At 36.8% G+C, this 17,356-nt stretch overlaps 2 protein-coding genes across 3 annotated transcripts in view; both read right to left on the bottom strand.

Moving 5' to 3' along the window:
• The window catches only part of dnmbp (dynamin binding protein), a 63,854-nt gene extending 55,824 nt beyond the window's left edge, over nucleotides 1–8,030 (bottom strand). Inside the window, exon 1 of the mRNA XM_063003042.1 lies at nucleotides 7,751–8,030. The gene's annotated coding sequence lies outside the window, so the exon portion shown is untranslated. The remainder of the gene's footprint in view (nucleotides 1–7,750) is intronic.
• Nucleotides 8,031–14,002: 5,972 nt separating this feature from the next.
• The window catches only part of cpn1 (carboxypeptidase N, polypeptide 1), a 23,850-nt gene continuing 20,496 nt past the window's right edge, over nucleotides 14,003–17,356 (bottom strand). For both annotated transcript variants that reach the window (XM_063003039.1, XM_063003038.1), the window contains 3 exons: nucleotides 16,957–17,056; nucleotides 16,736–16,854; nucleotides 14,003–16,642 (listed from right to left, as the gene is read on the bottom strand). In XM_063003039.1, the coding sequence (XP_062859109.1) occupies nucleotides 16,526–16,642; nucleotides 16,736–16,854; nucleotides 16,957–17,056 (336 nt within the window). In that variant the 3' untranslated portion in view covers nucleotides 14,003–16,525. The remainder of the gene's footprint in view (nucleotides 16,643–16,735; nucleotides 16,855–16,956; nucleotides 17,057–17,356) is intronic.

Here is a 17,356-nt window from a genome sequence, read left to right as displayed (position 1 = left end):
GGTTTTCCAGGACAGGTTCCACTCGGAACAGGCTTCGCCAGGGTCGACCAAAGAAGTTGAGTCCACGTGTTCGGCGTCATATCCAGAGGTTGGCTTTAAAAAATAGACACATGAGTGCTGCCAGCATTGCTGCAGAGGTTGAAGACGTGGGAGGTCAGCCTGTCAGTGCTCAGACCATACACCGCACACTGCATCAACTCGATCTGCATGGTCGTCATCCCAGAAGGAAGCTGACGCACAAGAAAGCCCGCAAACAGTTTGCTGAAGACAAGCAGTCCAAGAACATGGATTACTGGAATGCCCTGTGGTCTGACGAGACCAAGATAAACTTGTTTGGCTCAGATGGTGTCCAGCATGTGTGGCGGCGCCCTGGTGAGAAGTACCAAGACAACTGTATCTTGCCTACAGTCAAGCATGGTGGTGGTAGCATCATGGTCTTGGGCTGCATGAGTGTTGCTGGCACTGGGGAGCTGCGGTTCATTGAGGGAAACATGAATTCCAACATGTACTGTGACATTCTGAAACAGAGCATGATCCCCTCCCTTCGAATGATCGCACCAACAGTGGTCTCTTTCTCACCAAGCTTCTTGCTGATGGTCTTGTAGCCCATTCCAGCCTTGTGCAGGTCTACAATCTTGTCCCTGACGTCCTTTGATAGCTCTTTGGTCTTGCCCATGGTGGTTGAGAGATTTGAACGGAAGAAACTGATTCTGTGACAGGAGTCTTTTCTACAGGGACAGGACTAATTTGTGTGCCTCATGGGCACATAACCGGTCTGTGGGGGTCAGAATTCTTGCTGGTTGGTAGGGGATCAAATACTTATTTCCCTTAATTAAATACAAATTAATTTATAACTTTTATTTAATTTTTTTTCTGGATTTTTTGTTGATATTCTGTCTCTCTCTGTTAAAATAAACCTTCCATAAAAATTATAGACTGTTCAAGTCTTTGTAAGGGGGTAAACTTCAGCAGGGGATCAAATACTTATTTCCCCCACTGTATACTGTTGTTTTTCATTGTACATTTTTATGCTTTACTCTAATCAAACATACACAAACAGTACTGTGAAAAAAGTATATGCCCCTTCCATTTTTTCACAATTGTTACAGTTATACACAATGTGGCCAAAAGTATTTGGACACCTGACCATAAGACCATATTGGTCATGCATATTCAAAAACAAATGGTATTAAAACACAGTGACCTATAAGTGACCTGTTTAGCTATAACAACAGTCACTTTGAGAAGGCTTTTTACAAGACTTTAAGGTATGTCATGGGAATCTGTCCCCATTCAGTCATTTGTATGGCTGGCCACTGATGTTGGTCAGGATAGTCTCAATCAATGCTCCAGTTCATTCACTCTGTGCAGGACACTGGAGTTTCTTTAAACAAAACTTTTATTCATGTCTTTATAGACCCTTCTTGTCGCACAGGGGCACAGTCTTACTGAAACAGGAAAGGACCCTTCTTAAACTGTTTCTGTAGGGCTGGGAACTTGTTATAATTGATAAAACTTATATTTTCGCTCTCTGTCAGAAAATCCTGAAGGAAAATATCTGCCCATCAGTTCATAACCTAAAGCTGAAAGGTTTTGAAGTGCCCGAGTCAAAGTCCTGACTTGAATACCATTGAGACGCTGGGGCAGTTCATGCTTAAATACTCAAAAATTACTCCACAGCAGTGTGGTTGTTATCACAAACATTCAATTGCAAGTGTTGCTGCCAAGAATGGCACAATCAGTAATTAGGTTTAGGGGGCAATCACTTTTTTTAACATGGCTGATATTCATATGAAATAAATCTTTATCCTTAGTAAATGAAACAATTATTTGAAAGCTGCATTTTGTGTTTACCGTGTCATCTTTAGATTTAATTTCATTGCAAGAATTAGCAAAAATTAATCAGTAATAGTTTTCACATTATACGTAGTATGCCAAGTTCACACTACACGACGAAGTCGTCAGGTCGCTGTACAGTTCACACTACACAACTGGATCTCTTGTAATCGGGAGTCTTTCAAGTCAGTGTGTATTTCACACTACACGACTAATCGGCAATAAGGGGTTTCACACTACACAATCTATCACCAACAGGAATCACAGACGAGCTTCTCTGGTCTCCCAAGCTACGTTTTGTCAAGAAATCAAACGCGAGAAGTGACGAGGGGTTAAATGATACCACGTCCAAAAACAAGAAGCAACCAATCAAAGTTTGTGCGCTGATGTGCCAGTTGGGCAACTCAGATCCAGATATCTGACATGCTAGAAATCTCTCTTCGGTTGCTCAGATAGAGTTGTTGAGTAGTTCACACAGAGCGACTGAGAGCCGAGTTTTGATCGCCGAGCCGGCAAATCTAGCGCCGACCAGTCGGCGAGCAAAAATCAGGGCAAAGATCGTGTAGTGTGAACTAGGCATTATTTGTAATTTGTTTTAAATTCAAGATTCAAGATTCAAGAGTTTTATTGTCATGTGCACAGAAAAACCAGCAGTTACACTGTACAATGAAATTCTTACTTTGTTCGTACAGTGTAACTGCTGGTTTTTCTGTGCACATGACAATAAAACTCTTGAATCTTGAATTTAAAACAAATTACAAATAATGCCTAGTAAATGAGCAGTTTAGTGATAATTTAGGTAAATGCCTACAAATTTTAGACTATTTAATAAAAAAGATAAGTTAGTGTGGTATTTTAGTATGTACAAAGTGGTGGATGTCTACTCAAGTCTACGTCAAAAGATACGATATACTTCTGAGTATGCTATACATATACTCGACCATATTTTTCACTTCTCGTTTATCTGTTATGCATTCTTTTACTCTTATTAAAAACACAGCTGCTTTTAAGGAAGCACCAGTTTCATTCTTTCTGTAAGTCAACCTTTAAACCTATATACTTTCTTATTTTACAGGTCATCCTAAAAATAATCTATGAGCCTACATCATGTAAAAGGCAAAAGCAGTCTGGTTCTTGGCAGTGTTTTTAGGGAAATCCACAGTGTATAAGCAAAAGCGTTGGGGTGGAGTAATTTCCCAAGGCCAACACTCAGAAGTGAAGAACGCTACACAGACGGACAAGTTACTATGGAGACCGAAATAGATTTTAAATGAGTCAGAGCAATTTTGATGCAGTTCATAACAACGTGGACAACCTTCCAGTGTAAATACAGAAGACTCGTGTATCACAAGATCGGGCTGTCTTTGATTCAGCTGTGGCAAGCATATGAAGCAACCGTACCACACCACTGTACTACAACACTGTCCACTACTTCATTTCTGCAATGTAACAATAACTACAAATTATAAGGAGGCTAAACTCTGTGCCATGGTAAAAAATATCTCCCTATTGATGTTTTGACAGTCTTGCATCCACTTTCATCAGCAACAAACAATAACCAATTAATAACCAGTTAACTAGTGTTAATTCAAGTAAAGCTCTTGGCTACCAACCTTCAGTCACTGCTCTAAGCTTAGAACTCAGCAGTGGGTGTTGAAACCAAGGACAGACTTTTTTTTTGCATTTTCACCCCAATTTTCTCCCAATCTAGTCAGAACCAACTACCCATTTGCATTCCACTTCCTCTCTACTGATGTTGATCTCCACTCTGACTGAGGGCCCTCTCCAACACGTGTGCAGTAGCCGGCTGCATATTTTTACCTGCATGAGGCGAGTTCATATGTAGATCAGCTTTGTGTATGGAGAGACACACCCTGATCACATTATCCCTCGTCTCTGTACAGGCGCCATCAATCAGCCAGCAGAGGTCATCATTGCATCAGTTATGAGGAATCCCCTCGGGCACCCTGCCCTTGAACAACAAGCCACATGGTGTTTGTGTAGGCGCTCAGCCTCCTAGATTCGAACCGATGAGTTCGAGATGTCAGCTCTGGTGTGCTAGCGTGTTTTTACCCCTGTGCCACCTGAGCGCTCAGGACAGATTTTTTATGCCACTCTTATAAATGTTGCAGTCTTTGTGCTTGTATCACAATAATGAACTATGAACTGACTGGTTGGTTGGATGGCATTGTATGAGAGTGCCATGTTGAATGACAGTATGTTTTATTCAACTGCTAATATTTGTCTAGAAATTACACTGTTGTATACTGAACTGTATGCACCTGCAATAGATATGGATCTAATTTCTAAAAAAAATCTCTGAACGCTCCAGCATTCCAGTAATTAAAGACTTTATTAAAGGTATAATCAGCAATTATGATGGAAATCTGATTAAGCTAGGCTGTAGTGAGTGCAAGAGAAAAAAGCTAACAGAACCGACCCTGATTTAGAGAGCCTTGGGGAACCAAAGCAACCAGATTTCAATGACAATTGATGAATTTTGTAAAGCACTTTTCCAGCTTTCACTACTACAACAAATGTTCCGATTAAAAAAACACTGACCCCACCATATATCTTGTTTAGTGCAGTTGAGGTAATCCTGCAGAGGATAAAGTACAACTGGCCAGCAGCACCACTAGGGATTCAAACCCTGTATCCCAACAGTAGTGGGCCAGCGTACACCTGAATGCCAGAGTATTTATATATGCTTCTTTATGCTTTGTGTTTGAGAGCAGCTAAAAACAAATGCTGGAAAGCCCTGCACTTTTAATGTTAATTTTTAATGTGTATTTAATTTTTAATGTTAACAGTGGGAGAGGATTTGAAAATGTAAAATTTAGCAATATTGTGTGGTAGCCATAGTGATAGACTTAGTGAATGCTCTATCAATAAATAAACACATTAAAAACACTGCATGACCCTGGTTGTGATTGTATTCCCTCCACACAGTAAAGCCATGGTACTCTCGGTAAAGACATCAGGTGGTAAAGCAACTGTAACCAACTGCCATGTGACAGGTGACCACCGACCACATCTCACACATTTTTTTAACTCCCTGTAATGCTTGCACAGACGATGAAAACAAGAACTATTAAATAACCTTTTAAAATGGTCAAATTCAGTTGAATGAAGATGCATCTAATTTCAATCCAGTGATAAACAGAACTCAGTACTGATTGAAATGCACACTGTGTAGCTATTACTGAAAGCAAGGAATCCACTGCTAGTTACAAGAGCAGCTCATCATCTCTTGTTTGTGTTTAGACTATAAAAATGTGCCCAAGGACAAAGATTTAGAGACATGAAAAGACACACTATTAGCAATTGTTCTGTTACATTTTTAAAAAAGAAAGATGGCTGTAGGCTGTTTACAGGAGACATGCTCCAACACATTTCTTTTGCCTTGCACAACTAAGACGCAATGAACTAAAAATGACATTTTGGAAAAGAATAATTGTTCATATTAAATAAATAAACAATTTTCTCAGTATTCTGCTTTAAGGCTGCTGGTTTGTTTTGGCTCTTCTATATAGTTGTCACTACGCCCGTCTGATTCCAGCTCCACAACTACACACTTTTATTGTTCATATTAAGTAAAAAGATTAGGAGATCTGTCTACTACCAAAAAGACAAATATATTCTTCCGGTAATCCCCAATGCAATCAGAAAGCATGGCCAATTTATAGAAGTGAGCAAGTTGGGCAGCCATTAAATATAGTGGTCTTCAGTCAAACTTCAGTCATAAAATTTGAATTGGTGTTTTTTTTAGAAAAATACAGTTCAAGTATTTAAACATTTATATAACAAATATAAAAAATGACTAGCACTCCATTGTACTTAAATTGTGACTGTGTTTCGATCCAGGTTGTTGCAAATATGTCACATTTATGTTGGTATCAACATAGATATTGTGCCAACTTCATAAAAACCTTTGAGAAAATTTGCAGGTATGAATCTTGTAGGCTGGCTCCAACTGAACAAAGTTCTGACGCTTTAATTTAGAACTGACTAAGCATTTTTTCCATGTGGCTGTTAACAATCATAAAATGGCAAAAACGCTTGGTGATGAGAGAGGCAAGGCAAGGCAAGGCAAGGCAAGTTTATTTGTATAGCACCTTTCATACACATTGGCAATTCAAAGTGCTTTACATAAGGAAAAACATTAATTAAAAGCATTAAAACATTCGTGAGATCTAGAACCTCAGAAAGACTTCTTGCAAACATTTAGTTACAATTAAGACATGAAATTCAAACAAGAGAGATAAAAATTAAGAACATGAAAAACTAAAAGAAAATATAGTAAAATATACCCTACAATTTAGGGAATATGAAATTAAAACAAGAGAGATAAGCAATTAAAAACATGAAAACTAAAAGAAAATATAGTAAAATATACCCTAAAATTTAGAGAATATGAAATTAAAACATTCTAAAAGAAATATAGTAAAATAAGGGTAATAGCAAAAAAAATTTGAACTCAATCATAGGCACAAGAAAAAAGAAAGGTTTTTAACCTGGATTTAAACATTTTTACATTTGAGGAACATTTAATATCTCCTGGCAGTCTGTTCCAGTTATATGCAGCCCAACAGCTAAATGCGCTGTAACTGTTTAATGGTCTTTTTGGGAAGTCCAGTTAAGAGACCATTACAATAGTCCACCCTACTGGAGATAAAAGCATGGATCAGCTTCTCTAGGTCTTGTTGGCACACTAGACCCTTGATTTTGGCTATATTTATAAGATGGTAGAAGGCTGTTTTGGTGATGGTTTTAATATGGCTGGTGAATGTGAGATCTGAGTCTATTAGAACGCCAAGATTTCGGACTTGGTCTTTGGTTTTTAGAGCCCGGGAACTGAGGTGTTCACTGACATTAGACCTCTTTTGTTTGCTGCCAAACACAACAATCTCTGTTTTGTCCTTATTTAACTGTAAAAAATTCTGGCTCATCCAGTTATTGATGTCCTCCAGACACTGACACAGTGAATCTATTGGGCTGTAATCATCTGGTGAGAGAGCCAGATATATCTGTGTGTCATCTGCATAACTATGGTGATCAATGTTGTTAGCCTGTAGCATTTGGCCTAATGGCAGCATATAAAGTTTGAATCCAAGGCTACAGTGGGCACAGGCTCACCAACTTCTAGTTGTTCAATGTATCTCAGTTTTGGTGTGGCATGCAGATTTAAGGGTCATCATTTGGCGTAAACAGTAGAATGTTTTTGTCACCCATTGTACACCCTTTAACAATCATTTAAATATTACAGCCTAGCTCAGGACTGTTGCTAACCATGTGCATCCCTTTATACCAACAAGTAATGGTATCTCCAACACAATAATGTGCCAAGTCACGAGGGGCAGGACAGTGGCCTCCCCAGTCACCAGCTCAAAATCTTATCAAGTATATTTGGGATGTGGTAGAACTGCTGACAAATCACAGCATGAATGTACATCTGATAATTCTGCAGAAATGAATTTTTGCAAACATATCAACATGGACCAAAATTTTAAAGGAAGGTTTTAACACCTTGTGGAATCCATGCCATATAAAAATAAGGCTGTTCTGAAAGCAATAAGGGGTCTTGCTAGGTATTAGTGTATGTGTGTAAGGTATTCTGAATATGTTACTTGTTATATAAGTAAAAATCTATTTAGTAAAGTCTTTTCTCTAAGTGTTCTGGTTTGTTTTGGCTCTCCAGTATAGTTGTCACTACGCCCCTCTGGTTCCAGTTCCACAACTGCACACTTCCAAACCCAAACTAGGTGTGAAAACATTCTAACTGTATAAACTCATCTGGTGATACAAGACTAACGGAATCCTCTGTGCTTCACAGACCTAGTTATAGTTAGTAACTCTAACATATATCACTCAGTACCCAGTTTAATCTGGAATAGACTAGTTGGTTTTCACTAACCTGTGTGATCAGGACCTCTAAGATGGCCAGATTCCTCAGTGGAAGTCTTGTAAATAGTCTTGATGTTTATTCCCCAGTTAAAAGTATGTCCGCCGTCCCGCCATTCATTTTACTCCACTTTTACCATGCTGACTTCTCCCAGCACAGATCTACACTGCCACTCCATTAAATATACCAGCGCAGGCTGTACACAAGCTGTAGGTGATCCCAGTCTACTTGGCATCTGCGTTGCGCTGGGATCAGCTGTCATCCTGGTAGAGGATCCAACACCACCAGGCTGGTCCCCCCCCACTCCGTCTGTGATCACGTCACCATCACCCGTTCCCCACCCGTTCTCCGTCTAATCCCACCTCCTGAGCTACGCTGTTCAGCAGGGTGTCAGGTTGTATCATTTTTCCTCTCGGATCGTCTAGGATTTCATCATCAACAACCACTGGATTTACCAGCGTTCAGTCAGTGATCCAACACAGGAGGAGGGGTTTGCCGCAATATGGGTGAGAAAAAAACAGCGCCCCAGCGGATTCACAGGCTATCAATAGGTTCCCTGAGATATGCCTGTCAGTAAGTCTTGTACTTTACTGTATAAGAAAACAGACCAAGTACGTTTGGATAAATTTTAAAATACAACCGCTATAATACTCTAATCTGAAGTAAATTATATCATAGTTTACATAGTTTTATGTTATACATGATGTACAGAAGAATGAGATTGGTTGTCATCACTGAGGTATCATTAAAGAGTGGAATCAATCACCTAGCAATTACCACTAAACATACTGTTAAAATAAGACTAATGTAGATTATTATCTTAACTGACAAAATATTGCAAAAACAATAACAGATAAATGTGCTACAACAATGACCGTCAACCCTGTGAGGTAGAGAAGAATGAGATTGGTTGTCATCACTGAGGTATTATCATTAAAAAGTGGAATCAACCAACAACTACCACTAAATAAACTGTTAAAATAGGACTAATGTAGATAATCACCAATTCTTAACTGACAAAATGTTGCCAAAACAATAGCATAGACATGTGCAACAACAATGGCCGTGAACCCTGTAATGTACAGAAGAATGAGATTGGTTGTCATCAGCAAGGTATTATCATTAAAGAGTGGAATTAGCCACCTAACAATTACCACTAAACATACTGTTAAAATTAGACTAATGTAGATTATTACCGATTATTATCTTAACGCACAAAATATTGCCAAAACAATAGCATGTAATAGCAATAGATGAATCACAGCATTCATGTGCAGTTGATAAATTTTGCAAAAGGTCAGCATGGACCAAAACCTTAAAGAAATGTCTTCAACGCCTTGTGGAATTCATGGCAATACTATTAACTGCATAGTTTACATCATTTTATGTTTACATGATGTAGAGGAGAATGGGATTAGTTGTCATCACTGAGGTATTATCATTAAAGAGTGAAATCAACCACCTAACAATGACCACTAAACTAATGTAATTGGACTAATGTAGATTATTACCAAATCTTAACTGACTTGACAAAAAAAATGCAAAAACAGTAACACAGAAATGTGCAACAACAATGACCCTGACCCCTGTGATCTTTGTGATGTGGTAGAAGAGTAGATGAATCACAGCATTCATGTGCAGTTGATACTATTGCAGAAGTTACATTTAGCAAAAGGTCAACATGGACCAAATCCTTAAAGAAATGTTATCAACACCTTGTGAAATTCATGGCAATACTGCCGTATATAAACTGCATAGTTTACATAGTTTTATGTTTACATGATGTAGAGAGGATGGAATTAGTTGTCATCACTGAGGTATTAGCACTAAAGAATGGGATAATCTGGGAAAAATAACACTAATGTTAACTGATTATCAAAATAATAACATAAAAAGTGCAACCAATATACAATAACATAACAAAGATGACAGTGACTGGTGTGTAGTGATGGATGTGAATTCTAGGTTTGTTTCTTTGCTCATTATGCTTTCCCCATGCCTGCATGCTCTATGCTCTACAAAATACTGTGTTTTTTTCTTACATCTCAAAAGCATACAGATTGTACATTGGCTACCTGAAACTACCCATTAGTGATTAAGTGAGTAAGTGCGTGCTGCCCTCCCATTGGGTGTATTCACACCTTCCTACCTTGTTACAAGGATGGCATTAAATCCACCGTGACCCTGACCAGGATGAAATGGACATGAACACACCAGAGATGTTAATAAAACAACAATAATAATAGTAATAGGTAAATAAAGGCACAACTATTAAAATAGGAAAAATATTAAAATTATTGGTAATGCCAACAGTTAAACCAACAAGAATGCTTGTGTTCTGTGTAAAAAAAGGAAATAGGGCGCCCAGGTGGCGCAGCGGGATATTCCGCTAGCACACCAGTGCCGAGATTCTGAACTCCTCCGTTCGAAACTCGGCGTGCCACCAGTCGGCTGGGTGCCATCTAGTGGGCATAATTGGCAGTGCCTGCAGCAGACACGTTTCTGCTAGGGCGGGATGACCGGACTATGTGGGTGGGGTCCTCAAACACTGTGTAAGGACCCTGATTAGCAGATAGAGGTGCCTGTGCAGAATGCATAAGTGAGAAAGGGTTCTTCATGTGATGAAATGCTGTTACATATTTTCCAGCAAGTGTTGCTGTTTAGTGTTATTTAGTTAAAACTGAAAATAGTAGTAATTTATTTGGATTGAACATAATCCACATCCTTTGGCAATAGCAACTAGTTATCTTAATCAGGGGTGTGATTTTAGTATCCGAGTATCAATTTTACAACAACTTTTAGCAATTTATAAAACAGCATTAATATGTTGAAGTATCCAGTCCCAAAATAACAACTTATTTTTTAAAGGTAACAAAGCTAGCCAGCTCTGGAGTTTCCTGAAAGGTGCACGGAGTGTACAGTGTTTAATCTGAATCTAAATCTTAGTGAAATATCTGTTTGCCCAGGTTTTGTTTGTACAAGTACTATCTTATACATGTACATGCAATATTTCTACAAACCACAGAGCTACATATAGTATGTGCAAAATCACCACATACTTCATCTTTATTGCATTAATGATATTTATTATCAGACATGAACAACACCCTCTTGAAACACATTTTCTTATATATTATAGAATATAGAATGCCTTTATTTGTCGAAATTCTTTCTTCACATATCTCAGCTTGTTTGAAAGCTGGGATCAGAGCGCAGGGTCAGCCATTGTACGGTGCCCCTGGAGCAGAGCGGGTTAAGGGCCTTGCTCAAGGGCCCAACAGTGGCTGCAAGGCAGAGCTGGGATTCGAACTCTCAACCTTTTAGTTGATAGCTCAAAGGCCTGCCCATTAAACTACCACTGTCCCTAGAGAAAACCCACACAGACACGGGGAGAACATGCAAACTCCACACAGAAAGGGGAATCGAACCCAGAACCCTCTTGCTGTGAGGCGACAGTGCTACCTACTGAGCCAGCGTGCCACCCATAATAAATACTTATGGAAGGATTTCACCATTGTTGAGTTCAGTTTTGTTATGAAATTACGTTCCTAAAAAATAACAAACAACTTCATATAATTGGTCAATATTTTGTATGTTTCTGCAGGATGTATATTTAAAGAGTGTACAGTAATTCTGAGCATGCGCATACCTAAACATAAGCAAAATAATGCCGTGCCAGCATTAACTACCATCCTCTCAGGAGCAGAAAACAATTGAAGGAAACGTTTGTGTAAAATAGAAAAAACTGTGCCATGACAGGATGCAGTAAACAAAGAGACCAGAGATTGAAGTCAGACAAACACATCTATTATTGCACCAGCTACTACATGTATAAACACATGTACAATATATTGTTACATTAACAAGATATTTCAGTGTATGTGCATACCTATATCTCCTGACTACACAAAGATCACACCACAAAGAGCCTAGAACTCTTTTATTTTTTATTCATCAAAAAATCTGCTTACTTGCTGTTAAAATGACTGGTTAAAACATTTTTTATAAGACAGCACAATGTGTAAAAGATGATTCACTAGTTTTCAGATTAGAGGAGGTGGTTGTAATTTCCATTGTAGCACGTCACATACGAGCATTCATTTCAGTGTCGGTCATTCATCTGACACTATACTGCTGCCCACCTCTTGTGAGAGAAAATGCCAGACCTGTTCCACTCACAGTGAATGAAAAGCCTGCGTTTTGTCCACTCCTACAGTCACGCGAGTGTTGAGCTCTTTGTTTTCATTCACCAAATGTTGTTAGTCATTGTCTGTATTCACAATTCATTTGGATTGCATTAAAACATTGTTTGTTACACACTGGAATTCTCTAAACTTACTGGGTCAGTTCTGGAAAGTCGTGAGTAAACAATGTTAATGACACTGGGACTTACAGTGGGGGGAAACAAGCTTTCAGCCACTTCTGGGTTTTCAAATAGATTTTCAGTGCACATTAAATTTACCATTATAATCTTTTTCAACTGTTAAATATAAAGTAGGTATGTATATAATACAACAAATATGTATTTATATGCATAAAGAAATATATGGTTTTAAAAAATGTATTCAAACTCCTCAAATTAATAACATTTGTACTTTGTTGAAAAGTTGTTGATGGCAAATACAAATATGAAACATCTGTAAGAAACAATTAGTGTTTCACAGTGTTTTAATTTTGACCCATTTCTCTTGGAAAACTGTTTTCTTTTTATTTTACAAGGTCCTTCTGATGGACTCGTAACTGTAAAATCTTTTTTTGGCTTTATGTTTGAGGTTTTTGTCTTGTTTAAACTGGGCTGATTAAATTCTCCTCTAATATGTCACAGGAAAAGGCTTCAGTACTGTTGCATAGATAGGGTCCTATCACAATGCTAGGTCTAAATCTACCTACATTTTTTACTATAGGCATAGTGCTATCAGGATCATACACACAATGCTTCTTTCTTCAAACATGAGCAGCTCAATTATTGCCAATGTTTGTGTCATTTGACCATTGTTCTAATTTGTCTTAATGCGTGTTGTCTTTTGTGGCCGAGTATTGCATGGAGTGTAATAAACATGTAGACTGTAATTAATGTAAATCTTATGTGAAACAACTATCTGGAGACAAATTGTGGATCCATAAACTCTCCACTATTGGTTCACCATCAAACCAATAGTCCTGACAGAAACCCTAAACTTTAAAAAACTCTGTAACTTTTAACAACCATGAATATTGTGTTGCATTGCATCTTTCCAACCAATAGCAATATCTTGATATTAAAACCACTTTAAAAATGTTTTCTGTCCTGACTTCAGCCCCACTGAACACCTTGGAATGAACTGGGACATCAATTGAGGCTTTTTTGACCAACATTAGTGCCCAGCCATACAAATGTTTGTTTGACTGAAAGGGCCCAAATTTCCATACACACTTCAAAGTCTTCTGAGAAGCCTTCTAAGGAGAGTGACTTCTGAGTTCACAATCGAACCAATAGTCCTGACAGAAACCTTAAACTCTTTGAAACCTCTACAACTCCTTGTAACCTTTACTAATCATGAAAATTGTGTTGCATTGCATCTTCCCAACCAATAGCAATATCTTTATAATTAAACCAGGTACAGTTTGAAAATGCTATTATAACAACTTATTTAACTATTATAACAACTTTTTGAAGGCAACAGCAGGCTGACCATTTAGCCAGCTGAGAGGTTGCTAAGAGTGCCAAACAACTCGCCGACACTGATCAAGTGGGATGCCAGTATTTATATATTAATTTGCAACACTATATCGGGTTCTGATTTATTTAATAATAGCAAAAATATAAAATTAATATGATTTTATAAAGGAAATCTTAGCATATAACTTACTGACTGGCCAAGCCTTTGCTTTAATCATGTTAGAAAGCACTTGACACAGAAACAATCTTGATACAAAAAATTTGCTATCAAAGATTTTTTAATCATTTAGAAATAATTTGTAAGATAAACATAAATCAAATGAATGTGCAATGAACATGATGCTACTATGTATTTAAATGCATTTATTAGTGTCAACCCAAACAATAAATAATCATCTGATTTTTTTTCAAGATTATATTGAAGATGTAAAACAGCTCTTATATAAAATATTCTCTAGTGGATAAAATGTAAATGAACAAAGAAAAGTAAATAATACTGATATTACAGAGTTTGTGGTTTCCATGATCACACATCCTTTTTTAAACAAAAATATTGCACATAGCTGCTTATAGTTTTAAACCAAAAATCAGTAATTACAAATGTATTTATTGATTTATTTATTAGGATTTTACTGTCATATTTTACACACTTTGGTTACATTCATGACAGAACAGTTCAAGTCTTCAGTGTCAGCCACAGTCATGGACAATTTTGTATCTCCAATTCACCTCACTTGCATGTCTTTGGCTGTGGGAGGAAACCTGGGGATCAAACCCAGGACCTTTTTGCTGTGAGGTGACAGTGCTACCCACTGAACAACCGTGCCATCTCCCAGAAATTACAAATAATTAGAAATAAGTGTGACAAACCATATTGCTTTAAAATTAGATTCATATTTTAGACCAGAAATAACAATTCAAAATAAAAAGTTTTAATTTTTAAATTGTTTGTTATACAGTACATTAAAAGTATATTTAAACTGTATTCAGACATTATTTATCTCTAGCTTTACATTTATTTGGTTCAGACTTATTTGTTAGTTCCATAGAAAAGAGGGGTGGGTTATTATTAACAAGGCATGGCCTGTCCTTAAACTCCGGTTGCCAGAAACATGTCCTAAACTTTTCTACAGTGTGTTTTTCCTTTTTCCTGTTCGTCACACAGTACTTGTTCAAACTGTTTGTCAATTATAGGAGAAGTAATAGAAAACCCTGCACAGCACTGTACAGTTTAAAATAAATAATTATATAAAGAGCTAAAGAATTTAAAATTTTAATAATATTTTTATCTTTTACTCTTTCCTACTGTTGTCTAAATGCTTAGACAATACTTCTACTTCATACAGTAATATTTAAAGATATTTTAAATGGTTTACATTAAATGCTGAGCCAAAAGGTCCTTTTCCAAAACTTTTATGTGCACGTCGACAATACTGACCTCTGGTGTATAAGAACAGCTACACTATATGGACAAAATTATTGGGACACCCCTTCTCATTTTTGAGTTTATGTGTTTCAGCCACAGCCATTGTTAACAGGTGTAATAAATCAATTATATAAAGACTTTTTTCCAAAAGTTAATTAATATGCAGTTTGAGGTGTGGGTTGTGTAGATGTTATTTCTTATGAAACACACATGATGCTGGCAAAGTCTACAAAAGTACTTGCATACAGACTTGTATTCATTAATTCACTATAAAACAAACCTACAAATAGACAAAATTTAGTTACTCCTGCTACTCTCAGTTTACACCAAGAGCACAACAAGCAGTGCTAAAAGATAAAAAAGAAGCCACACATAAAAGCGTGTTTTTTGGAATGGCCAGGTCAGCTTGACCAGCTTGTTAATGTAAGAAATTTTAAAGTAGACTTAGATTCCTGCCAAAGATATGATTCCTCCAGTAAAGATATAAAAGGACAATTAGTTTATAAAAAAATATGTTGTTTTGTTATTACTTAAATGATAATCATATCTTATTTATCAGTAATGAGTACAAAAAGCCAGTTATTTCAGGTAAGGGTTCAGAAACACTTCGTTTTATTATCTGTACATTTCCAAAAAGGTAAAAGGTAAAATGTATAGATTGTTTATAGCAGTAAAATCACACTAATGTCTAAGATCATATTAAGTATATTATTTTGGGTCAGTATTTGATTCATGATTAATTAATTAGTCTGTTACATTGTAAGTGCTCATGTACTATATCTGTGGCACTGTAAAAGTTACCTACTGTTTAAATTTTATATGTCTTTTCTACCTCAACCTTAATTTTAGGCACAGTGCAGTAACACACCTCGGACAGGACGCCACTATATTTTTAACAGTATGAATTTTTATTCCTGCAGCCTATTTTAAAACCTTTGAGGCAGAAATACCTTTTGGCAAGAAATACCATAATTTATTATTTATGAACATTTAGATTATTTTAATGATATTATGCATTGTAGGTGGTGTAACTGCTCATTGAGAAATACACCAACATGACTGCCTTACTTCATTTCACAGCATTTCTACTCTTAAATCGCCCGTCTTGATCTTTTTTTTATTAAAATAAGCATTTACCAAAAAATACCATAAAATAGAAACTTTAAACATTGTCTTTTCATATATACTTGCATTTTATATCCTGCGCTAACTTTTAACCTCTAATACAACAAAAGATTTATGTTTTCATACATCATCTTTTTTCTTTTTTTTAAATCTATTTAGTATTTGTTTGATTTACTTACTCTAAATATCCCCTATGCTGCCCAAAGGTACTTTTCAAACTACCATGGGTACATGTAAATTGTGGTTCCTCTCAGGAAATCCTCTTTTTTCTATATGACTATAGTGTTTTTGTCTTGGCACTCTTCCTCTAGTATTGTTAAGGGATTGTTAAGTAAGGGATTTTAGACCTGGATTTCTGTAAAGCTGCATTAAGCCAATGTTTATTGTAAAAATCACTATAGAAATAACTTTTTTGGAACTGAGACTTGTATGAATGTCATCGCTTACCATATATCATTTTTAAATATTGATTTATGTCTCCCTGTAAAAACACACTAAGTACACTGGAAATATATTCAGTGTTGTGGTTAGTGATAGATGTAGAATGCATCCCTTTCTCATAGAGAAGAGTCCTTGTTTATCTTGGGCCGAGGTTGACAGAAGAAACCTTGGTAGTAAACAATCGTTCCTTGTCTTGAAGGTTCTTCATATTTAAGTTTGTTTCTACTGGTGCTGGTTTCAAATAGAAGTGTAACTGTAAAAGAGACATTCATTTATATAGTCACATTATTTTGTAATAGAATCTGATTCTGTAACACTTGGATGGATTGTAATTGATTCCTCTCACCTGTATGGCTTCTGCAGGACCGACCGTGACTGTACTGGTGAAAGTCTGGTAGCCTTCTGCAGAGGCAGTAACAGTATAGGTTCCTGGCAAAAGCAGACGGAAGTAGTCTCCATCCGCACCTAGCAGATGTACACACATACACTCAGTTTTACACAATGCCTGGGTAAATCATTACTGCTAAAGTATTATGAATATTATGAATTATTTTGAATCTCACTAACCAGTGGTTACAGCATGGTTTATGCCCGCCACTGAGATCTCTGCATTACTCATGGGGTTGTTGTTCTCATCGTAGACCATTCCTTTAATGCCGTGATGAACCTATGACAAAAAACAGAGATATTTGTAATAGCATTTTACATGTGTCCATTGTAATAAAAGTCAATCAAATTGAAATGAAGCTTGCATATGCTAATTTTGCACTACTTATTACTTCTATGTTTTATGTTATGACTGATGTATTTTATACAGTAATAATTTTAAAATAAACTATATTACTGAATTATTTTGCCTTATTCATTTGTGCATTTGTATTGACTGCTTCACTCAGAATAAGGTTTCGGTGGGCATGGTGACACCTGGGAACAGTAGGCACAAACCAAGTACATCACCAACACTTCT

Source organism: Trichomycterus rosablanca, chromosome 10 (genome assembly GCF_030014385.1).
Source record: "Trichomycterus rosablanca isolate fTriRos1 chromosome 10, fTriRos1.hap1, whole genome shotgun sequence".
NCBI classification, from domain to species: domain Eukaryota; kingdom Metazoa; phylum Chordata; class Actinopteri; order Siluriformes; family Trichomycteridae; genus Trichomycterus; species Trichomycterus rosablanca.
The sequence above is the reverse complement of the archived record's forward strand: the minus strand, read 5'-3'. Positions and strand labels throughout refer to the sequence as shown.